The sequence below is a fragment of the Mesitornis unicolor genome, unplaced genomic scaffold, assembly GCF_000695765.1.
Source record: "Mesitornis unicolor isolate BGI_N332 unplaced genomic scaffold, ASM69576v1 scaffold13990, whole genome shotgun sequence".
Taxonomy (NCBI): Eukaryota; Metazoa; Chordata; class Aves; order Mesitornithiformes; family Mesitornithidae; genus Mesitornis; species Mesitornis unicolor.
This window is the reverse complement of record NW_010159203.1, coordinates 24,929-50,505: the sequence shown is the minus strand read 5'-3', so window position 1 is coordinate 50,505 and position 25,577 is coordinate 24,929. Positions and strand designations below refer to the sequence as shown.

Below are 25,577 nucleotides of genomic sequence, written 5' to 3'. Positions count from 1 at the left end.
AATTTGAAGACAGGTAATGAGAAGAATCTGAACCTGTTCACGCTTTGAGTCATAAGCAGCATCTGTAAATATTTCAGTTGAATGGGGACTACTGCCCTCATCCGTGATGATGCTTCCTTACGGTAGCATTATACTCGGACAAGCAATTCCGCCTCACCAGTATTATGTCTTTAGACAGGGAGGAATTCTTTTGTGAAGAGAAATGTCACCTTTACATGTCTCCCCAACACACACATTCCTACTGGCTCAGCCCTTCGTTTCAGATGAGATGAGATGAGCATCAAGCAGCTCCAAGATTCCTGCTCATCTGAAGGGAAAAAGAGTTCAACACCTTCTGAGAAGGAGAAAAAGGAGAAAAAAAGTTCTGTCTGGGAGGATTTAACCTCAGTGTGTGCTTTATAAAAGATCATACTAATATGTAAGATATGTAAACATTATAGAGCAATCAGAAACAAATGAAATGATGAATTCAGTTTAACAATATTCAGCTGTGGTGCAACTGCCAGAAGGCACTTTTTGTTATGAATAGATCATTTGGATGAGTTACAGACCAGATTTCAACCCTGGCGTGTGCTAGGAAAATCAATGTCAAACTATCCAAGATCAGAAGGTATCAGCAGCACATCTGGCCCCCACAGAAACAAAAGAAGTATTTAAAAATATATAAAGCTATATAGAACTAAGCTGAAGTACAAAAGGACCTGCTTAAATGCCACTAATAAGCGATCGGTAATGTATTTAATTTAGTTTAGCCCTTCCCATTTGCCTCTCTCTCTAAAACAAAAACAAGCAAGAAAAATCCACCTCTATTGTAAAAGTCTCTGTGGAAAACAGCCCTCCTCACCACTTCCAGGCTAACTTACAGCTCACCTAAGTGAATCAAAGGAGTCACTGCCTCTAATCCAGGCTAACTTCAGCTTTCAGGACTGTCATTTAGTCCAAGGAGTGGGACAGAACACAGACCTCGCAGACAAGAACCACTGAGGCACGCAGCCATCCCATAAAATGAGCAAGTCGCAGTGTGAAATGCATGTTACTTCGCTTTGTTTTGCTAGACAAGCCATAATGATCAGGCACATGCTTGCGTTTCCTTCTCAGTTTTATGTAACTGTTACGGTAATCAGAGACAAGATAAAATAAAACAGGCCACACTGGTGAGTGCAGTTTTATGGAAGCAGGAGTTTCTGCAGAATTTTCTTCCTTAGTTGACACCATCTGCTGCTGGTGAAGGCCTACACGAATTCCTTACAGCAGCACTCTCAGGGAATTTGACTACTACTTGAGAAAAAAACCTTAATATTAACAGGGTATACTACTACACATCCATCTTCTTCCATTTTCATTTCTGCTTCCTAATATTGGCCCTCTGATACCTGGCAGTATTCTAGAATCACTATAGATTCTCTATTTACTTGCAGTATGCCATACAGACAGAAAATCAAATTTCAGAACTGTTCTTGACTTATACTCACCTACACGAAAGCAAAATTAAGCCTTCATTTACTGTCACAATGTTTTAGAAGCTAGGTTAGAAAATGTCTTCAAAAATCACCTCACTTACCAGCTTCTATAGCCAGAAATTCAGAATAACAGCTGCTTTTGTTAGGCCAAGGCAGGTATGAAAAAAGATCTAAGACACTAATGGAAAGTAGGGAACGAAACAAGGAAAAGCACTGTATCAGTCACCAACTAATAAATGCTCTTTACAGTTCTGGACTTTGATCATCGACAAGTCAAATACTTTCATTAACTTCTCTGCTGACTTTTAACTTTCAAACTTTTTGACTGACTGTGGATTGAGAATGCTGACATTCATTCAATTCAGGGGTTTTACACTGATGCATAAAATCCTGTATTTAAAAGCTGTATCATTTAGCTTCTGCTGACAGATGGGTCTTATATAGCTATTCGACCACAACTCTGACAAGGAATGAAAGAGATTCATTAAAAAAAAAAAGGAGAGAATTCAAAGGGAAACCCAAGAATGTTTCATTTCTAGGTTTCTGGTTCAAACCCAGGTCATAGTAATAGCTACTGAACACGTGATTTAATAACAACACTTTCTGGTGGCACGTGTTAACGGAGTGGAGTTGAGGCATGCAATTGTATTTGCAGTGAACTGATGCCTACCCTAAAATTGCCATCCTGGCATTCTTTCACAAGCACTAAATGGGTTTTAAACTAACTTCCCGATAACTCTGGAGGCAATTCTCTAGACTAAGCCTATGGTGAGCACAGTCAACTTCTCAAAAGATATTTATTATTAGCAGTAATTACACACTAAACACAAAACAGCATTCAAGCTTTAGCCTGATGTAAAATATATTTAAGAAAATAAGGTCTTGGCACCCAAGAAGTGTACTTCAGAACACAAAGTAAATTAAAATTTATTAATATTCCAATTCCTTTAAGTCACATACCACCAGTAATTGATTTGATTATATTTTAAGCTTATGTATGTCCCCTGGCCGTCATTGGTTTGCTATGTGGCTGCATAGCTTGCAGTGGCAAGTGATGCAGCTCTCTTCGATGTGACAGGTTGGCATCTCACGGGCCATCCACAGTGACACAGTTGCTGTGCAATGATATTAAGAGGAGACCACAAAAATTTTTGCACAGAGCTGAATTTTTCCCACTGGAAGCATGGAAGATACTTGAGCAACAGCAACACAGATACATGGCCTTCAGGATTCTGCCTGAACGCATCCACTCAAGGATGATTTTGATATCTGTTTACATGAAGTTGAAAACTTTTGGCTTAAGTGATGAAATCACTTTCAAAAATACCTTGCTGAACATGAACTCCATCATTTGGTGCCAAGGCTATGTCACAGGTTTACCAAACCCAGAGACCTGGAAAGTTACTAAAACGTAGAGATTTCTGTTTAGTTGGGAGAATGGTAACAGAATGAATAAAAGCAAAACAAAATCACCCAACTACATCTATCAAAGCTGTGCAACAACAACCAAAATATTCAAAGACATCAGGCGATATTATTGCAGTATAAGATACTGCAAGATAAGATTTCTGACTGTGGAGCCAGGCAAGGTTGAGAGACAGAAAAGCAGGTATCATTTGAAGTGCGAAAAACCATGCAACAGAATCATAGGGTTCTGGGCACTGCCCAGAGCATAAACTTATGGCCAGAGAGTGGTCTGCAGCAGGCAAGTTGAAACAGTGTTATTTTTTGCCCATGTTATTTCTTTTGTGTTGGCTGTAGTAAAGTCATGGTTTTATGTCACCTGAGTCCCCTGTCTGCCTTCACTCTCACGGGAGGGAGGTGTCAGGGAGACTGCTAGCAGGAATTGGGCTCCAGCAGAGGCCTGTGGGCCTTGTCAGCCTGCAGGGCCTGCGGCAATCGGCCTGAGGGGGCTCAGAGGAGAGTTTATGCCCAGAAAAAAACCTGAGAGGCCAATGGAGAAGACAGTAATATTGCTCATTTACACACCATGATAACATTAAAGGACACAGGTCCAGCACATTTCAGTCCAGCAGCTCAGCAAGGCTCCATGGGCAGCAGACCCACTAAAGACATGTATGACAACCTTAAAACAAATACCTTTTTGATTTTGCTGCTTATTCTGCACATGGTAGTATCAGAAATTCGTATGACAAAAATTAAACCAATCCCAACCACAGCAACACCCTTAAGTAAAAATTACCAGTATTAAAAATACATACAGAGAGTATGTATCAAAATGCAGACTGGGATCTGAAATTCTGATAATGATTTGGAGCTTGTACTCAATCCCTGCTTTAGTTATTTTCCAGACAAAACTTCCAGTACAACCTAAAACCAGGAGAAACAGATGAATTCTTAGGGACTACTGTTACCTCTTATTCAAAGTAATAAACCTTATGAGAAGGGCAGCAAAATGTCAACGACACGCATGCATAACTATTTCTAATTTGCTAAAATTACTACATAAAACATTAACTGGTCTGCAAACTACAGACCAAACAAGGTATGTGATTAATGCCCAGTAAAGAAACCACACTCCCAGGGCAAAGTGATTGCCTCATCTCTGAAAATACTTCAGGTGAGTTATGTGACGGGACTATATACTGCACAACCTGGCTTTGTATCTAACAAGAATTAATTAGAGGAAAACTTCACTGAGATTATTAAACATTTCCACTGTGAGATTTCTATTCAAGGCTAAATAAGGAAAGGTATTGAAAAATTTTTAGATCTTACGATTTTTAATGAAAGAATATGTTGAATCACAATAATATTAGTTATTCAACTTGTACTTAAATTTATATCTATGGCTATAAAGAGACATTTATCTGGACCAGTGCTTCCAGCCTTGGGAGCCAAAGCCTCAACTTGTACAAACAAGCATACTTGCCACCAGCTTCCATGGAGATCCGTTGATTTATACTCTCTGAAGATCTGTGCTAACACTTCTATTTAAACACTTAAATAAGTACTCAAATAAGTACTCTGATTTAAAAAAAAAAAAACACAAGACCTCAATTTCCCATTGATTTCTGGCTCAGGAACTCAGAGCATGAAGCCAGCTGTTCAGGTGTCCAAATGTGGACTTGGGCACCTACCCTTAGGAAGTATTTTGGCCCTAGCTTTTTAGAAGAGGGAGAAGAAGAGAAAGAGTAAGAGGGAAGATTACTTTACTAGACATGCTCCTCACTCACGGGGGATGACCACATAGTCAAACGTTTAGTGCTCTGAAATTAATCCACCAGCAGAAACTAGAAGGCAGGATTTGAGGGTTTCCCTCTTCTACCAGAGGATCCTGGTTCTTAAAACCGTTAAAGACATCAATTAAAATGTTGCTTAAAACTGACAACAACAACAAAATCAGCAAAAAACCCCCCTGTTTTACTCAGATGTATTTTATTTTACCTTTTAAAATGCAATAGCGCAGGTTCTTGCCAAGAGCAGGGAATGCAAGAGGTCACAGGCTGCACTTGTATAAGCAGCTTTTCTGGAGGTCTGCCACCAGAAGCCAGTCTGAAGCTGCATTTCTGAGAAAACCTTCAGACAATGGATGCTGTGGGGCTTAAATCACTCACTGTATCCCTTAGCAGAACAACAGACCCGTCTGCAAGGCAGCCCATTTTTAGCTAGCAGCCAGGACCAGCCTCTTCACCTGAGCTAACTGTGGGTATTTCATGCTGCTGCTTCGTTTCAATACACTGCATCAGTTTTCAGCCAATGGTATGTACCATACTGGTATGTCTTAGGGTACAGCCACAGGAATAAATTATTATTGGCAAAACGTGGAGGTCAGTTGCCCAGCAAAACCACCTCCACTCATCATCTTCCTGTGGTGTATCCCGTGACAGATCCCAGGGACCTCGCACATTCCTCAGGAAACCAGGGCCAGGAGTGCTGCTGCAGAGTTGCTGACACGGTGCAAATACACACTATGGATTATACAGTTAATTTCTTCAGCTGCCCATGCTCATATTACTTGATCGTACAAAAGGATTTAAAAATTGTCTTTTTTTTTCTCAATACTCATCTTATGAAAGAAGCTTGCAATGATATCAGCCTTCAAATATTAATCAGCAAAGCTGGGCAACTGAGATTTGTTTGAAAAAGAACAGTATTTTTAACATTATGAAATTCCTGAAGAGAAAATACAGTACCTACCTCTCGTACTGTAAGCTTTTGACTTCTCTTTGCACTCAAAACTCCAAATTCAAAAACAGAATATAAAACCAGGATAAAATGAAAATTATATGGGGAGCAAAATGCGCTTCATTTTGTTTGCCTTACTACTATCTATTTTTAAATGGTGAAATGTTAATAAATATAACTTCCCTGCCCAAAAATGTATTTTTATAAATCTCCTTTTCAGACAGGAAAATATGTTGGTAAAATGAGAGACTGAGAGACAGTGAAAGAGAGAGAAGAAAATCGCCAGATTAAATCAAATAGGGTGAGTATGTATTTTATTCTATGTATTGCCTATCTCATCAAGGCAAGGAAACTCAACAGTAAGAAGGTCGACTTTAGCTCACTGCATTTAGGGCCGCATTAAACCTTTCCAATTAATTTTTTCCTCACAAGGGCAGAACTAAAACAGAGTGGGTGCCCCAGTTCAGAAAAGATACCGAAATCCAAACGATGTACGATACTCAGCCATCAAACTCTCACAAGGCAACCAGCAGTGACCTTGTAGCTCCATCCCATCCAAACAAATCTTCTCCTAGCTCTACATATGGAGCCTGTCCCTCCGTGTACTTTTCGATAAAAGCCTAAGAGACAGCTTACAACCTGTATTCTCATTATCTATCTCTACGCACTAATAAAGGACTTGTGAGGAGCATTAGAGATATCACAAACACACGATCCATGACCCACTGTTTCAAAGGAGATGATGCACCAAGGGAAAAAAGTACAAGGAAGTGATAGGAGATGGGATGCATCTCTCAGCCACCTCATCTTATCTTTATCCAAGAGCACTCAGGCCACTGAAGCTGAGAAGGCCACATCTGAACATGTCCTTCAAGTCTTGTTTTAATGCCTTGCTGAAATTTGCCTGCTGTTTGCAAAAGATGGGAGCTGTAATAGGACATAAGCATTTGGAAGTTGGCCACTTAAAAGCACAAGCTAGAAGAGGAGCATGGCTTAATGGTATCTGTATCACGACCATGAAGCAGTCATACTGCCACGTTACCTGTAGCCACTTTGTGAGACAAGCAATTAGAGAAGAGAAAAACAAAATATAAAATCAGTGTTCTGGAATGGACACAAGCCTCTCAACTTTTTCTATGAGATCCACAGAGAGCTGGCAGATCTCCTGACACTTCAGTGATGACTTTACTGACCCACTGTGATCAGCAGACTCTTATGTCTGCATTCATTCAGTCCTCCCGTGAAGCACTAAAAAGAGCTCAGAGTTATTTCTATGAATCAGGGTCACTAAACCTTACATGCGATGGAAGAGAATGGCAGCTTGGGGTTAGGTAGCTCTGCCATCTTGGAAGTTGGATTTTGAGACTCTTGTTGAAGAGGCAAGTCGTGAACACTGTTCAGGCAAAACGGAAACCAATGAACAGAAAATCTGAGCAATGAGATCTATCCTTCAAATTCAGCAACAGACAAAAAGATCACAATGGCAGAAAAGTACTCGTGAGACCAATGGGCTGGGGAGGCTGCTTGTGACCCGACAGACGAGCTTCTAAAACGGTATCACAAACTAAAAGGTGTTAGAAGGGTAGATGTACTTGTTTTCTTCATAGAAGAATGATGCTGTTTGCAGAAAGAAGGGTTTTATGAGGAACTGTCAGATGGTTGAGACACTGGACCCAAGAACTGAGAACTGTCCTCAGAGAGGGGCTGGAGCAAGCGGATCAAACAGCTTCTGTGTCAGTACAAGGAGAGGGTCTGGAGAGCAGGGTCAGATGAACAGTTATGTCATTCAGAGCCACATATGAGACAAGTCTCCAGGAGATCACAATGGGAGCAGAGAGAAGTCTAAGCACAGTGTCCACCTCTAGAACTGTCCCTGGGTTTGCTCTCCCCAGACACAGAACAAACAATATTGGTGTCCTCAACAGAAAATTTGCACTCCTGTAGGTTTTTATTCCTTGGGTGTGAGGTTAACCTCCTATGTTTATTCCTGGAAGCAAATCTGGAACTAAGCCTGGGACAACTTGAGAGTTTCAGCTCTGGAAGAAGTTAAATAAGAATGAATTCATGGGTAATCATTCCAAACTCAGTCAATGCTCACCATTTCCATCTGCCTAAATCAGAGATGCAAGGACTTCCAATGTCTTATCAGGGACCCTGACAGAATGCTCAGCTTTGAAATAAAACCTTTAAACTAAATGAATTTTGACTGTTCCAAGCTTGAATGTTCACATACATTTACTTCTGCCTTTTATCAGTATCCATTAACACTAAGCATATTTTATGTTTCGGCTTTGTAAAGTATACAACAGGCACACAGCAACATATCATCCTTTTCTTTGTATTCCCAAAGGTCAAGGTTTCTTAAATAAACTGGCAAAAGAAGACCTTTAATCTGTTAAATTGTTTTCAAGATCCAAAACTGAAAAAAAACCCCCCACATTCAAGAATGGATTCAGAAGCTTTTTGCTAAGCACTTAAACACTAACAGTTCTGCATTGATTTATTGCATTGTTTTATTTAGTGAAATGTCTGGGTGCAGATACACAGATTAACCTTATTTCCCCTCCTCATATTTACTGTGTCGCCTTCCTTGAAACGGGAACTACAAGTGCTTTGATAAATAGACTGGAAGGTTGTCTGGTTACACCATAGCTTCTGCCCGTGTCCTCTGCTGAAATGCTCTTATGTCCCCTTCTAAAGCAACGCTGCTCCATGACTCACAGCAGTTACTCCTGTGCCTCCCATAACAATTGTTCACTGGGGATATAAGGCCTCAAATGAGCTAGAACAATTTATACCACCCATTTATTTTTACTTCTCTTCCAATGATAGATCCTCACTGTCACAAAACGCCAGTTTATGTGAAGTCTATAAATCTTCCAGCACAGACAACTAACTGCAGGCCATTTTAAATGTGTACTGTACAACACTATGATTTGCTGCTATGGTAAATTAAATTCCTGAAAGCTCATCACCATTTGAACTAACTCTTCTCAATGTTCAAAAATTAAAAAAAAAAAGTCAAACCAAAGATCCATGCAGCTAACCTGTTGTCAACAGCAGCCAGAAACAAATGGCTTAGGGAAGAGCATAGGAACAGGGTAAACATGCAATAATTCTTCTCAAAAATGTCCTCCCAGCCTCCAGTGAGTTGGGGTTCAAGCAAGTTTCTGTTCTTACTTCCAACCAGCACAAGAGACCAGGTCTTAAAAAGTGACTGCCTGAGAATGCAAACAAAACACATTTCCATGAATGTTAGCAGTCTCTCAGTAAAAAGCTCCCTTTGTGCATTACAAAAGAAATTTACTGTAATGCTGACTTGTAGATCAGTATTTTTTCACAAGAACACTGGAGTTTTTTAAGCATCTCAGTTATTCCTTTAGCTCACAGCCCTTCAACTTCAGTTCTAGTTCCTAAACAAACACACGTCAGACACCACTTGCAGTATCTCATTTTAGGGGACCAGTGAGAGCTCATCCTGACCTGAAATGTTAGGAGCTGTGCACATGGAACAGCTGTGTCACAAATACTGGTGGGTGCTGCACCTCACTCACCAGATACAAAACCAACTCTACCTCCAGATGATACTTAAGAAGAGCCCACCGTGCCTCCCAGCCAAACCCTGTGCAGTCCAAGGCCTTGCTGGGCCAGCACAGGAGCAGCGGGTCTCCATACGAGGTTTCTAGCACAGACCATTTCCCAGAGAGCTCATAGCAGAATTGTCAGCTGTAGGAAGATATGAGCTATGCTGTCTCATACCCTTTCCTGGAGATTGTATCGTAAGATCCTTGTCTTCTCTTGAGAAGTGTTTGCACAGTTATCACTGATACGCATGCTAAGCAGTGCAAGTCTTGGTAACCCCAATCCAGTCACCTCAACTGTATCAGATCTTGACAGTCCTGAAGAACTTGGAGCTTAGTAGCTGATGTGACAGAAATCCAAGGCAAGGGTGGGAAAGAAGTCTAAGATGTGGCATTTAAACAGGAAACTCAAGGGGTTTTTGCATGTCGGTATTATTCCTAACCTTATTATTTATGGGGGAGAATTATTCTTTAAAACTTGCAATTCTTACTGCAGTCAATGGGAAATATTAAGGAAAATCAGAATCTCTTCAAATGAGTTCTGGTGTTTTATCTACTCTGGATGCCTTTCCCATGTACCTCAAGGTATTTTGTATTTATTTATGACATAATACAGTTCATGTTAGAGATTTATTTTCCTTTTTCACCACTAGGTAAGTATTCCTTCTGTATTAGCAAAGGTCAATACCAACAATAATATCATACTTACAGGTAAAATAAATCTTCTTCTCCAAAACCCCCGCGTTACTGGAAGCAGATTTACATTCTATGGGATATGCTATCACCCACTATTTTAAACATTTGAATAAGTAAATGAGTAAACCCTGAGAACCTTACTTGGTGTTTATTCAGCCCTTACTTACTGAGACAAACTCCCAAGGACAGAGTAAACACTGAGAGAGAACCTCAGGCCTTCACCCACAGTTATAAACAATGAATTCAGCATAAACTGTGATTCTCAGCTGACACAGGGAAAAAAGCAGCAGCTAATGCTTCTCCTCCTTTTGCTTCCAGAATGATTATATGAGAAGAGATTTAGTTTCTCCCTAATAAAGCTTGCCCCATCTTAGATCTTCCGCCACCCACAGCTGGAGCAGCAAACTTAGAAACATAGATGAAGAACTACTGATTCATGAGAGGCTGAATAAACCTGGAAAGGGAGAAAAAAAGCCTTAATAAGAGACCCACTGGCCTAATACTGATGAATTTTGCCTGACTGGGGAATTTGTTGCTGTTAAGAAACATAAAAAGACACTTAGAAATACCATTGCCTCTATATCAGCTTGGACCATGGAGTCCTTAATACCCAGCACTTACATATTGCACCTTTCATTTGAAAGATCTCTGTCTGCGCAGCTCCAGTTTCAAGCTCATATTGCATGTGGGCAAACTAAGGAAAGGCAACAATGGGTCAGAATCATATAGCAAACCAGCAAAACTAAAGAGAATTTGGGATTTTGACCCCAAATTCCACACCACTCATTGCAAATATGGTTAATTCCAAAATGTTTAAACTAACAGAAAACTATTAAGTTGTTTATCGTACAATTATTGCATTTTGTATTCCCTTGAAAATTCTATTTAGTTGTTTCAGGGCCCAGAGACAACCTAACTGATGATTAAGGACAGCCCTTTCATATCGCATTTCATTTGTATCTTAGTTATTCTTTCATGGTCCAGTTAAGTACAAGAACGACCACAAAAGGGAGCCCTTTTTGTTCACCATGAGATCCAGACACACAGAATAAGCAGGCTGTTTAATCAATTCACGGCAACTCACAAAAACAAGATAAACAAGGGATCTGCAAAGGTGATTTCTTATACATAAATATGCTTGTGATCCAAGAGAAATCCCCTCTCCAGCTCTCCTCAGAACAGAGCACTCCAGGAAGGCTTCGGGGTTTGCTCAGGAACTGTGGGCTGCAGGCTTATACATTCTTCTGGCTCTGGAGAAGAGCAATCAGAACTCGTTAGTTTGCAGCGCTGACGAGAGTGCTGCATCTGTCAAATCAGATACCATCACAGTGAGGAATACAGAAAAGGAAACACAAAAATATTGTTACAGTGGAGGGCTGCTCTTAGACTTCCATGAACAAAATGAAAGTAATGCTACATAAAGAATGAATCAAAATTAGGTTGTTTTATCCTAACCCCGACAATGGAGGGATGCTATGCTACCTGAACACCAATGAAGGAAAATTTTATAACTGCAAAGAGCCCCAAGACCACCAAAGAGAGGACACTGCAGAAGGGCTCAGTGTTATAAATCTGACACCCCAACACACGGCTGTGTCACACAGGGCAGGCTGCAGGTCACCGCAGGATGGAAACCACCGCGTCTGTTGGACATTTCAAAGCAAATGTTTACACTGACGTCAGTGAGACATCCACAGAATATCAGCCTCCGCATAGCCTCCAAGCAGAGTATTTTTCAAAGCATTCGCTCCGTCCACATCTATTTTTTGAGTCTTTGAATTCAAAGGATCTGTCCACAAAAGACTTGACTGCACAGTTTTCTGGCCATGTTACGAAGCATTATCTGGTTCATGTACAATAGAGATAGTATTGCTTTCAGCTACATTCCCCTGAATAGTTTGATTACCAGCAAAGTGATGGGGTACAAAACTGGGATGTCTCTTACAGGCATACACTAAATAGGAACGTCCCATTCCCCCAGCCACCAAGGCATACCTGGAATTATGTCAGGCCAGGAACAAAGGAATCTTGCTCACAACAAAATCTTTTAATAACTCATTTACTGAGAAAGCCTCCCTTTCATCTCTGCCAAGCTTTAGGAAAGGCTGGGAGGCAAGCAGAAATAAACATTATACAGACTCACCACTGCTGGCTCTAAAGTAAACTCTCCAACTTCCTATTTACATTTCAAGATCTTAAGCTTTGTGGTTTACTAGTTCTGCAAGTAAGTGCTTTGGGTTTTGGAGGCTGCCTGCACATGATCTCCCACCACTACTGAAGTCTTCCTAGCTTTTATTAATATAATAAGGAGGTCAGAAAAGCAACCATCTTTTATATGCCCCGCTAGCAGAAATATTTTACCTCTCACCTTTTAAAAACAAAACAAAGCAAGCAAAGCATACAATGGCAAATTAATGCCAGCAAAGGGGATATTACAGTTTTGTTTGTTTTTCAAACCAAGGATGCTAGAACAGGGAACAAGACAGTCTCATTAAAAAAGGGCGTGGAAAGCTTCTTTGAGGGACAAGTACAAGGCAGCAACAATTTTATGGATATATAACTCTTCTATGGCCACAGGCTGAAAAGGCACCCAAATAGGCCCTGCGACCTTTTCCTCAGACAGCTAAATCTGTGTACACTAAGGACAGGCAACCTGTAACTACAGTTGTGAAGTAAATGTGGTTTTCATTTCATGCAGGCCTCTCTGAATGTAAAACATCTTCATTAGCTGGGAAGTCAGCACTGTGACTGCTGCCAAGTGCAATATATAAGCCAGAAGAACCAAGCTGAATAAGGACAGAGCAAGAGAAAGGTTCCTGCGATATTAATTTACTTCTCCCATTTGAGCTAGCTCTGTGACTCATGTGCAGAACAGGCCTCACAGAAGAGAATATTCACCAAAAAAAAAAAACCCAGGAGAGCAGGGGTTTATCAGTTTCATAAAGCTCTCACAGAAAGATTTCAAAAACTTGTCCGGTCTGCCCTAGCTTCAAAAGTTTTGCTTTTGTTTTTATTATTTTCCTACTGCATCCCATCCCCTCCTCCCCGCTCGCCTGATCCTCCCAAACCCAGCCCCTTTCCCCTGGTCAGGAGAAGGACAAATTGCTGCCTTTGCTAAAGCCTGGGTCCCAGCCAGTTGGCACTCGGCCCTGTTGCCCTGGGCTTCTGGCCCTGTCCCCTCGGAGACTGCACGTTTCACGTCAGGGATGCATGTGCAGCAGCAATCGAAGGGTGCGAGGCTGAAGTGCACGCAGCCCTCCAACTCCCGCTCCAGAAGCGCGCTGCTTAGTGCCACCCCACCAGATTAAATATAGCCGGCAAAGCAAGTACCAGTCTATTTAGTCCCTGCAAGTTCTCCCTTCATCGCTGATGATTTCAAGCAGCTGAGGAGTCCCTGTGCAGTAATTACTCAGAAGTCTGCTGCTTTAACAACGTGGCATGTTCTGAAGAGGAGACTCTCATATCGGAGCCAAAATACACTGAATCCACTTGCTGGGCTGGCTCCCACCGAGATTACAGAGATCAGGCTATGAGAACACTTTGAGCCAGCGCGTCTCTGCAGTCTCCACTCCAGGATGTACTGCGAAGGACACGTACTGTGCATGCTTTCGGGGTGGAAACGTGCTTTACACTCTATTTGTGTGAACAAAGCTGGCAGCTCGGGCGGATATTGTGGAGCAAAGAAGCTCTATTGTGTTTGCCAGTCATCACGGGAATCAAATGAACAAATTTAGAATAAGCAAACTGGGCTGAAGTTCCTTTAGCAGAAAACAGGCAAAGACAAGTTGGGCTTGGTAAAAGAGTATGGGATAGTCTTCCTGAAATTATCCATAGTAAACACTGGGACAGCAAAATTATCTTCTCCTTTTGCTGTTCGTGTAGCTGCTCAAGCTCTGTCTTTTAGATCAGGTAGTAAATCTGAAAAGATAGAAGAAGAAAGACTTGTGCCTTTTAAACTGCCTTGCCAGTTTAAAAAATGACTAAATTAAGTTTCAAACCACATACACGTTATCACCCAGGGGAAAAAAGAATTGCGCACCAAGCCAGGTGAGTCAGTTCCCAATGAAGAGTCACAGAAGTAACAAAACCAGATGCAAATGAAGAGACTCCATCTAAACCTGAAAAGATTCCCTGACAATCCCCAAGAGGAGGTCTGAGTACTGAGAGCTGATAAAAGCAGAAGGAATGGCTGAAGAAGCACAGAGACCACATCACCAAACAAAGACGGAAAAAAATATCAGTGACTTTTGAACACAAACCTTGTATATTTGGGACTCAAAATGCCAGCAAATGTGGACGCCCCTATCTCCGTAAGCTGAAATCAGGCCAGGCAATGTTCCCGTTAGAAGCTGCCATGGCTACTTCCTTCAGCTGCGAATCCAAAAAGGTGTTAGAGCAAGAATGACAAGTATTTTCGTAACGGAACAACTGTTCTGAGACAAGTGCACAGCAGACCACTGATCTCTAAGTAAGCCAAATTCACCACAAAATAGGCAGAAATGTGAGTTTATACCCATTTGATGAACAGGGCTATTTTATTCAATACACATAAATAGCACATAGCCTGTACACGTACAAGATTAGCAAGGATCTCATACTGCAGACAAAAAAAGAGAAGATGGGCTGCTGCAAAAGAAGATCCCTGCTCTGAGAGTGAATGCGTCTGAATCTTGCAGCTTCCCACTCCAGAACTAACATTCATTTCTGCTTGCCATTTAAATTACTTCAAATCCCTTTCACAATCTCTGGCTACTAAAAAGCAGTCCCAGGCTGGTCTCAGTCTGTCAGGCGTCACATAAATTTGCTCAAACCTGTAGTCTCTTTGACAAAAACCTTACGGTTTAATGAAACACTTTGGTTTGAGGAACAAAAAAGTTTATGTGAATTTTGTGCCCTCAAGAAGAGCAATTATGCTGACATTGGATATGGGAAACTGCAACGTTTATCTACCAGAAAGAACCAGCAGTACCACTAGATTACTTGCTGCAAGGAAAACTAGGAAATTTCTGTGCACAAGTGCCCTGTCACACTGCTTGGTCATATTACTGTTTTGCTGTTTGCTAACTGACACCTGCAAGTTAACTCAATTCTTGGTGGTTTTACACATCTGCAAAAGGGCAAGCATGCTTGTGCTCAGGGCTGGGACAAAATACGACAGACATCTGTACCTGAAATCTCTCCGGTTTCAGGAGAAAACAAGGGAGCTTTTAAACCTTTACAATATCCCATAAAACCCATAAGACACTGGCAGGAGGATAGGCTTTGAAGGAAACCAATTACCTTATTCCCAGAAGTTAGGACATGTCTGTTAGACCCATGCAAACTACTAATTTGGAATAATATGCAAGCTGCTATTTCAAGGCCTCAAACTTGCTATTTTACTGTGAAAAACTACTCACACATTTTGTGTAGTCACCATGGCTACACAAGGAAAGTCTCCTAAAAGGTCCAAAAACTCCGTGTGGGTGCTGCAGCTCAGAGATCCTGTCTCCAAAGCACGATGCCATGCAGCAGCCCACTCAGAAAAGGCAGCCACTGAGTATCCATCACTTGAAAGGAAAACCTACACCACACTGACAGATCAAAGCTGCAGCAAAGGCATCCCAGCCCGAAACCGAGGGACTATCCTTCACAAGTTAAAAGGACAGCTCAGTTGCCCTTCAGATTCTGCCAGTGACTTTAGTTAGGTCAAAGGAGGCAGCAGAGAATCATGCAAAATGAGTAACTGTCCAAAAATATTCACAAAACCATCTTTTCTTTTTCCTCATGGATAATGGATGAGCCCTGAGGTGGCAGTGACTTTCAGCAACTACCAACTCAGACCTGGACTTGGATCAGTAACCTAATTATAACATGCATTTCGCTTCTTTCATGAGCTATTCACGTAGCTCAACACAAACAAAATGCTTTGTGTGCGTCTGATTACCCCAAACTGTCGGTGGTTAATTCCAAAAGCGTATCCTCACCAAAAAATGGTAGTTCTACCACAAATTAAACCATTATAGCCATGAGTAAAATTAGGTTCTACATTTGTACTGTCTAAAATATCAAAGGCACGATTAGCAAAGTCTTTTGTTCAGGATCTCTAGAGTCCTTGAGGTAATGAAAACTGGGTCATGGAGCAGTTTCTCTAAAAGTTTAAAGCAAATGCTGTGTTAAAGCAAGAGCTGCTTCAGTGACTCATGGAGTACTTGGTCTGGAGAATGGAAATTCGGTACCAACACATAGACACCAACATTAGCACCCCTGCCCTCGCCGAAAAAGGAGGAAGGGGGAGGGGAAGAAAGACACAGCAGATGATTTTGAACAGTTTCCTGTTACGATCCCTTGAAAGAAATCCAGCCTTACTTTCACCCTGCTTTCTGTTTTCTGAATTTCTCCTGACACTTGGCTCTTTCCTTTGCCAGAACCACAACAAAGGACGGCCTTGAGTTTCCACACAGGCCATTTTCTCCCTCTCTCATCTCTGATCATCTCACAAAGGTACTGTTGTTGCTGGCTCGCTGGGGCTCAGTGCACCTGAGGCAGATCAAAGGCACTTTTTAATGCCCGCCTGACCACACAGGTCTCTCTCCCACTGCATTAAATTAAACTCGATGATTAATCTCTGTAGCCCTGAGGGTCCCTTGGTGCACAGGGAGAGAGAGAGAAAATATATATTTCTATCAAAACACAAGTATAATATACTTTAATTTTATAGCCCTAATTAAAGAAAGGAACAGCTAATTTCAGCCAAACGCAGCTGCATACAGGTCTCATTAAAACACAAATACAACTGCTCTGTGTGCTCTACATTCACTTTATGCACTCTCTGCAGGTAAGAGATAAAAGAACAGTGAAACAAAGTCCTTCCACAGATTAAATCCAGAGAAGTTTAGAATTTGCTTATTGTCTGCTGGCTACAGATCGTTATACCTCTGAACAGATGAGTGAAGGAAGGCAGTTAAGGGAATGATTATAAAATGCTGAGTAGTTGTATTTAAACAAAAATCTACTTCAATCTAGCAAAAAACTGCACAAGCATCTATTCCTGAATTTGCACTTCAGTGATTAAGAACTTTAAAAAGTTCTACCTTGTCTGTGCTGTGCAGCCTATGTACAACTTTGGGGTTGTTTTAACGACAGAACAGAACATTTATTAACACCAACAAGGACTTTATCATGTCACTGCTGTTACATTAGCACATTTATTAGAGCCACACAGAATCATGGTCATGGCACACGCATACAAAAAGTGCTGTGAAAGTGTTTATGCCGAGACGCCGTGCTTCAGTTTGGGAAGCCAAACAAACTATAATAGTTAACTGGGTCTACCTTAGAACTTACCAATATGCATACATTAAAAATTAATAAATAACCACACACATCTCCTCCTCCAGGGCTAGTTATACTAAAGGACTACGTTAGAGCCAGCTGGCCCATTTTCAGCTGCTCAACATTGCCCTTAGACCTTTTGGGGAAACTGTCTGAGAGCTCTTGGCTCATTTCAATCCAGTATTATGTCTCTATTAACCCAACTCATTTTAATCACTTAAACTAACTCAGCTAAATGAAACAGGTTAGGAAGAGTGCACACAAACAGCTGCTTCTGAAAGGGCAGAAACCTCCATAAAAAAACCTAGAAATAATAAAAGTAGTGGCAGGCTCCTGCACCGTGATAGACAAGGACACACACGTGTCATTTTTCAGAGACAGAGTAAGCTAAGAGTGGTGGAGTTTGAGGTTTGAAATCTTGCTTAGGAAGGAATCCACATATACTTCAATTAGTTTACAGGACTTAAGCTTTTGTTAAATGCTCTGCTTCGTGATACAGGGATTAGTCACAATTTTAAATTCAATCATGTGCTTAAATGCTTTGCTGAACTACAATGCATGTGACAAGATCACCATTTATTCATGCTCAAGATCGCCATGCAGTCATACACTATGAAGACAACTTACTGTTAAGCCTGATGTTTTAATATCAGCTTCTTCTTCCTCTACTGGAGCTCTCCATGAAACATGCTAGTCCTTTCTAAAAACCTCTAGCACTCCCATTGACATTTGCTCGTTTAGGAAAAATCCAAATTATAATCAGTGTAAATTTAAGACTGAAATGAGTTTTAAATAAAAAAAGTGGCAGAAAAGGGTACTTATCTAAATGGAATGCTTTCAGACTCATACATTTTAAAAAGGTATAAATTTCAAAAGCAGACACTAAATTTTAATTGCAATCTCCAAAAAAGCTTTTGTATTAATTCACTGAGAAAAATTAGCAAAGTGAAAATTGCTTATCTGGGTTTTTCCTTCTTTTTAGTCAAGTTACATATCATCATTCTGTACATCGCAGCAACTTTCAGAGGTAGAAGGATTTATTTTGACTGAGGAAAGAGGTAGGGTAGAAGGGCTGTGACTGAAGACGTGCACTCCTTCTCCACACTCTTCTGTAGCACTTAGTGACAGGCTCGTCACAGATAACTCAAGCTCAGTCTTTGGCTCAGGTTTCAGGCTGCTCTTTAAGCCACTCTAGCATCGTGGTTTTTACTTTCCATGCCGTTTTTCAATATTGATTTCTACTACTATTAAAGTCCTTGCTTAAAAGCAAATGCATGGTAATACATAATTAATATCCAAAGGTAAAGATAGAGTTACCAGAAAAAAAAAACATCAAGGAAAACGAAAAGGGTGATAAGTCCAAAGGTCATTTCTCCCTTCAAAAGCATTAGTTACTATATTCTCTACACATTAGGACTATGAATACAACCTACCCCCATGTGGCATGAAGACGTTCCACAGATCATAGCGACTCGGGATGTAATTGGCTGGTTTTCACATGGCAGGTTATGTCCTTTCACATCTGCTCCAATTACTCCTATTAAAATAAAATTAAAATTCTATTTTAAAGAAGAGCAAGCTGATCCTTACGAAACAGAGCTTTTCCGTACACAAAGAATTGCCGGGTATCTCCCACCAGTGCTACAAATCAAAAAACTTAGTCAACAAACACAACTATTTTATCAAATCAAATTAAAATACATTTTTATTCCAGATACATGAGAACACAAGATGATTTCGTCCATGTTCATGTTTATTATTATATTTATGATTTTAAAATGTTATTTGGACTACAGCCTGACCTTTATTCTGCCAGGTAGTACACTAACATGCGGAATAAAAGCCTGCCGTGTTGTGAAAAGCACCACGGCAGACCACAGATAGGTGTATTTGTTCCCAGTTTCTTATGCACATACTGTGTGATGTGTTTTTGTCAGGGGTGACTTGGCAGGAGACTGGAAGGCTGCCAGTTTTGTTGTCGTTGCTGCTGTTGTGCTGTCCCTGTCAGACAGAACCATCTAAAGGAAGATTTTTCCTTCCCCAAGAGGAGCTGTGCTTGGCTCTGAGGAGCTTCTGTGAGCAGGACGGGACACACACAGCAAGCACCCAGCCCACAGCAGAAACATCGACCAGGAGGTGCCAGAGAGGAGCCAGGAGCTGCTTACAGATGGAGCAGCGCTACAGCCAGGCTTCAGCAGGCATCACTTCCCTTTTAATTCACTTCAGGGGAGGCTTCAGTGAAAATCCTGCCCTCTCCTCCTGTCCTAGGTTGCGTTCTTGCATCACGTTGTGCTGGGTTCCCAACAAGTAATACCCTTTTGTTTGTCTTTTTTTCTGGTGAGCGTTACTTTCTTAGCTGGCAAACTGGTCACCAGACTGTGCATGGCATCTGCGTCTGCAACACAGAGTCTGGTGACCCATTTGGCAATCCTAAATTACCTGAAGTTACCTAAATAATCAGAAAATTAAGGCCTAAACCTGTACAGTCTTTAAAAAATCTGTCCTTATGTCCCTTTATCCTAGCTGGCTGGTAACTGTGTAGTAGCATATCTGTCATACACAGAGTTTATCTGTAAGGAACAAAAGAAAGCTGAAAGTACGGCCTTTACCTTGTATGCTTTACTCTTCATTGCTCAAACACAGACATGCATGAGTTCATATTAAGAATTTTGGATAGGGCTGTCTAAAAGGCAATTTCCTGTACCAGGCAACACTGTAATGTAGTTTCTTAAAGGAGTTAAAAACACTGTTCACACTTCAGAGGGAACCAATCAGTTGAACTGAATTGTCAGCATATGTTGCAAATGTATTCTTCATACAAACAAAAAATTGAAGAGCCTCACGTTTAGATACTTTTAATCACTAAGATAATATGCATTCTGCAAAATACGCATTCTAGGCCTTTCTCAAATCAGTGAGACTTTGTCAGTGGCTTTTCTAGTGTTCAGAGTTGCTCCAGTCTGCCTATTTGTGATCAATGGAAGTCAGACAGCAAGTAAGTCTGGAACTCATAATGGAAGTTTAGATATTTTATTCTCTAAAATAATTTAATCGCTGTTATAAGTTACTTTCACCTTTAACTTAGCTGGAATTTTTCATACTCTGAGGCAGACTCAAAATCTTTTGAAGATTCTCAAGAGAGACTGAGAACAAGACATCTGCGATACCACACAAACTGCAGGGGAGATTTTAGAAAAGCAGGCAGTGCTTAGCACGCATATTTCTGGATCTCTTCCACAGTGACCAAGTTATTTGAGATACTGTACAACAAATTATCCACTTTTGCTGAAACAATGCTGATGTCTTTTTAAAAGGTGCAACATAAACATTATTTTCACGAGGTTGGGACTGGCCTCCCATGCTCACATTTTTGTCTGTAGGCTCTTTTAAATTGGCACACTAGGTCAAAATGCACGACTTAACCACTTGTCTTTTAGGTTTTTACTTTTCCACAACAGGTATCAGACGGACTGATCAGCAGTCACAGCTGACCTCCGCAGACACACACACTACAGAACTCTCTGGCTTTACCACATTTTACTCCAAACTTTGAGGCCTTCATAAACTTCAGGAATCTGTCCAGCAAAAATACACTTTATATCCAGCCAAAAGCAGATCTGAACAGTGTGTCAGAAGTTATTAACACTGCAAACAAGATATCCATCATGTCACTTTGCTTTAGCCTGCAGGATACAAAACAGCCCTTTTCGTTACTCTGCTGTTACAGACTAGTTTTAAAACAACCAGAGGAATGTGTCCAACAATAAGGACACTCACTGGACATTGTTGTCCCACAAACTAATCTAACACTTACTAATATACAAGTCATATCCTGCAAATAAATCGTGAGCCTCAACATTTCAATACAGATCACAGCAGAGTAAGCACTAAAACACACATCAGCACCTTTTCAAAACAGAAGTTTTACATCAACGACAAGAGTTATTTGTTTCCAGTATTTCCACACTTTAATTCACTGTTTTGAATCTCCTCTATTTTCCTTTTTTCTGTGACCCTTTTATAATTATTAAAAGATTATTTTGCTTTAGTGCATTGCCATCTTTAACATCTCTTAATCAGAACACAGTTTCACTTCCTAGCTCTATTATCTGTGTTCTCCTTTTACTCTTCGGTTTTTTCCTTCAGGATTTTCAACTCTGTATTCTACCCACTGTAGGTTAAGCTAGACTTCAAAAAATATTAACTTCTTGTTATTAACAGGTATGGATGAAGCAGAGTGATCCAGTATTTGAGACACAGCCACACTTTCCATCCTCTTTACATACCAGCTCTCCTTTTGCCCTTGCTGTCCCTTTTGCTATCCAAATCTTTTCCTTTTTACTGTCTTGTACCAGGTTCCCTACCTATTTATTACCCTTCCCAGCTTCATGAAGGATGAGTTCCATCTTAAATCTTCCTCTTTTCCCAGACTTTACTTGGTTACCATGTGATTAGCGTGCAGGTTCTCCGATCGTGTTACTGACTCTTCCCTCTGTAAGGCGTCTCTCGCTCTCTGACAACAACCTATACTTTTTTTTTTCCTCCTGGCAATGATTTCAGTAGTCTGCTAGTGTTTGTGGTGCCATCTGGGAAAACATATTCTGATAAACAGGATAGCATAAGCAGACTGTCTCTCTCCACTGAAGTCTTACTCTGCTGGATGCCAGCAGCTATACATTTCTAACGTCAGAGTTTCTTTACAAAAGTCTATAGCAAACGAACAGAGAGTTGCCCTCTATTCTTCTTTAAATTAAATTCATTTATTTCAGCACATGAAATGTGCTGGGCAAACGTTTTGTGCTCTGGATTCAGCACAAATGCCAGTTAAACAAGGACCCTGCAATGTGCTTTGTGGCAATCCAGTTCTTCAGCACATTCATGCTTACATATTCTGATAAACAGGATAGCATAAGCAGACTGTCTCTCTCCACTGAAGTCTTACTCTGCTGGATGCCAGCAGCTATACATTTCTAACGTCAGAGTTTCTTTACAAAAGTCTATAGCAAACGAACAGAGAGTTGCCCTCTATTCTTCTTTAAATTAAATTCATTGATTTCAGCACATGAAATGTGCTGGGCAAACGTTTTGTGCTCTGAATTCAGCACAAATGCCAGTTAAATGAGGACCCTGCACTGTCTCTTCCACGTGCTTTGTGGCAATCCAGTTCTTCAGCACGTTCATGCTTTCAGACCAGCACATTATTATCCTTTTCAAGAGCACAAAACTGTCAGGACACATAGTTTTAAACACATTTTTATGTAATTAGGACACTAATGGACACAAACAGATTCTTAAGTCGCATTAGTAGGGACCTAACAAATCTAAAACTCAGTTCTCCTTTTTACAGCTGTATCTCTATCTAATCTTGCTGAGGTAATAAGAAAAGCAATCCACATGACTACTTAACCTCACCAGAAACAGTTATCAGTAGCAAAGCAAATGGATTTAAACATTTAAAAAGTTCCAGGCCACAACTTCTGGAAGAATAAATGAGATTTAAAACACCACAAAACATTTGAAACAAAACTGGTACTTTAACAGCTGATTTAATTTAGATCTAGAGAAAAAATACTCTGATGAGCAATGGATTTCCATTGAACAGCACAGTTTCAATAACACTGAAACTTTGTGAGGTAAGACTTTCTTCTAGACTATCAAACTACAAAAACCTCAATTTTCTGCTGAAAAAGTTACACTGAATCACTTTGTTACTGACTGTATTTAGATAAGGCCAAAAAGCATAGCAAGAAAATGAAGCCATTGACCCTCATCAAATATATTTCCACACAGTTGAAACTGGGCATATCCAGAACATTGTGCTAGAAAAGAAAAAAACCCAAGTGTTTTATCCAGCTATGGATACAAAGTTCAACGTTGCAGGAGGTGAATGCTGCACAGTGGCCGGTTCCCTTCTAGTTCTGTTTCATCGTTTCGATACACAGTGTTTACACATTCTAATCCCCTAGAGCAAAAGCAGCGTTTCTGGTATAAATGCCACATTTTGCTAGTGTAAATGTATGTGAAAAAGTCTCTATTGCATTATTAAAACAAACTATGAATCACTTCTAAAGCTAAGAAGAAAGACTCACTATGAGCAAGCCTCAGACACAAAACTCCTCCCTCAGAATGTTAATTTTTTTAATTTTCCTTGCCTATCCTCCAAGTTTCGAGCAATGGAAGAAGCAAACTCTCAGCACACTGTCATGCCAACACAATGGTGTTTCAGTTCAGGAATTCAAAGTGGAAGTAAGCAGAAGCTAAAACACATTTTGGAAATCCAGCTGAAAATAAACAAACAGTGATAGCCCCTTTCCATAAACAGATATTCAATATTAGCAGTTCTTGTGAGGGGTTTTGTTTTATTTTAGTTATGCTATTTCATAAGAATAGCATCAGAGCAAACAGCTGGATACAAAATCAGCTGTAAGAAAAATAGCTTTCTAAAATTAATTCGATACATTCCTGTTTCCAAGAATAGTAAATACATGACTGAGTACCTAATCCTCCAGCATGGGCATCAATGAGAGATGCTGCCACCGCGATCCCTTCGGGGAGACCGAGATCTTTTGCAGCTTCTGGCGTGAGACCGTTTCCAACAGACTCTCCAGGAGACAAGACGTGGTTTCCTGGGCAGACACAAGAAAAACCAAACACCTGTCAATGCACCAAACAGAGAAACAAATGTGTGTGTTATTACAAGAACTCCCTTCCTCTGCCTCAAGTTAGTGTGGTGTATATATAAAACAAGTTAGCGTGGTGTGCATAAAACAAAAAGGCGCATCAAAGAACTCTATCTGATGAAGAAGTATCTTCCATTATCTGCCTGTATATTAAACACAACTGTGCTAGCTCAGGCTGTCCCACAGCAATTTAAAAGTTCAAACGGATTCAATGTCCTCTCTAGCCACAGAGAAAGACTTCACCACAAGCAATTAAATTCTGATTGGCATCTTTCCAAGAGATATGAACCACTGATGCAGAAATCCCAAGTTCTTGAGGTAGTTACTGCCTAGGCTGCCTGCAGCCATGCTCTGTGCATGTGAACAAGACTCAGCTCAGGGCATGTTCACAACTGGAAACTGCCCCTATTTCACAAAGCAAGAGCAATTTTTTTTTTCCATTTCGATCCTCTCACACAGCTTCTACCAGGAATAAAGTGGCTATAGTAACAGAAACTCTGAAAAAGAAACTGGCTTAACCAGCAAATTCCTGCGGTTGCAGCTGTATTTCCTCATGGGCTTAAACAATCTCGTTTTTTGAGTTTTCACTGGCCTTATGAAGTATGAAGAACATCATGATCACCCCAAACACGAGGACTGCAACCCTTCTCCATCAGTTCTGTCACCAGGGAGCCTGCTGGCAGATCCCCTCTGCTGCCATAATGCACATTTAGTTTTGGCTAGCAAAAAGAAAAGAGATTGTTTCAATAATTAAAACGTGGTAATACAGATTGCTTAGGGCTTAGAAGAACAAATTTAGATTCATTCAACTTCCAGAATTTAAGGACACCCTGAGCCACAGCCGAAGCAATGGGACTGACAGGTCCTGGAACTGCACATACTTCTCTTTATCTACAGATCTGGGGGGTGAGAGGCAGTGAAAGGCACAGAGAGAGCTCCCATCCACCTCCCTGCCAATACCACGGCTTTAAGTCAGAGACTCTGTGCTCATTTAATAGTATGTATCTGTATCATTTACTCAGTTCAACAAATCTTCTGGGCTGAGTTGACAAAACTCCTTTTTAAAATAAAACAAGCCTATTTTCACAGTCAAGTCTGCTGAGAGTCATTCTGATGTGCAAGAAGGAAGTAAAACATACTCCACAATGGAGATTATTTAAGAGGAACTGCATGTCATAAAATATCAGTAATATCCTAATGCTCACAAGCAAAATGTTCTAGAAGTGCAGTTATAATACGTTACCATCAGCTGAAAAGAAGGCTACAATATTAAATTCACACGTGGAAAATGGGTGTTCAGTTTTACACATCACTTAGACCTTTGGCTTTGCTGCAAATCATGGTGGTTCTCCACTTTAGGGAAGGTGCCTGCTTCCTGATGGATGCCGTGTAAGGAGCACTCTGTGATTAGACACAACACACAATTTCTCCATGCTCACTTCTCCAAGAGTTTCCATTCTATTGACAGCCACACTGCTGCCTCTGAAATGCCAGGCTAAATATCATATGGAAATTTAAAACAAGTATGTATAGCCTAAACTTTTGCATGTTCCTGTGTTTAATTTGGGGCAGTAACCAAAACTCACCATCTCCATCTCTCTGGTAGCTTATACACAAGGAAGCAATGATATTAAACTATCCCATCACAGGAAAAAAATAAAAATCTGTATTTTATTAATTCTTAGCATAAAGTCAAA

The 25,577-nt window shown here is 40.6% G+C and overlaps 1 protein-coding gene across 1 annotated transcript in view; it reads right to left on the bottom strand.

Annotated features, from left to right (window-relative positions):
* Positions 1–25,577, bottom strand: part of FGGY (FGGY carbohydrate kinase domain containing) — a gene marked incomplete at its 5' end in the record, with an annotated part of 87,041 nt that overhangs the window by 49,124 nt on the left and 12,340 nt on the right. Inside the window, 2 exons of the mRNA XM_010185880.1 lie at positions 18,634–18,737; positions 23,698–23,826. Of these exons, the coding sequence (XP_010184182.1) occupies positions 18,634–18,737; positions 23,698–23,826 (233 nt within the window). The remainder of the gene's footprint in view (positions 1–18,633; positions 18,738–23,697; positions 23,827–25,577) is intronic.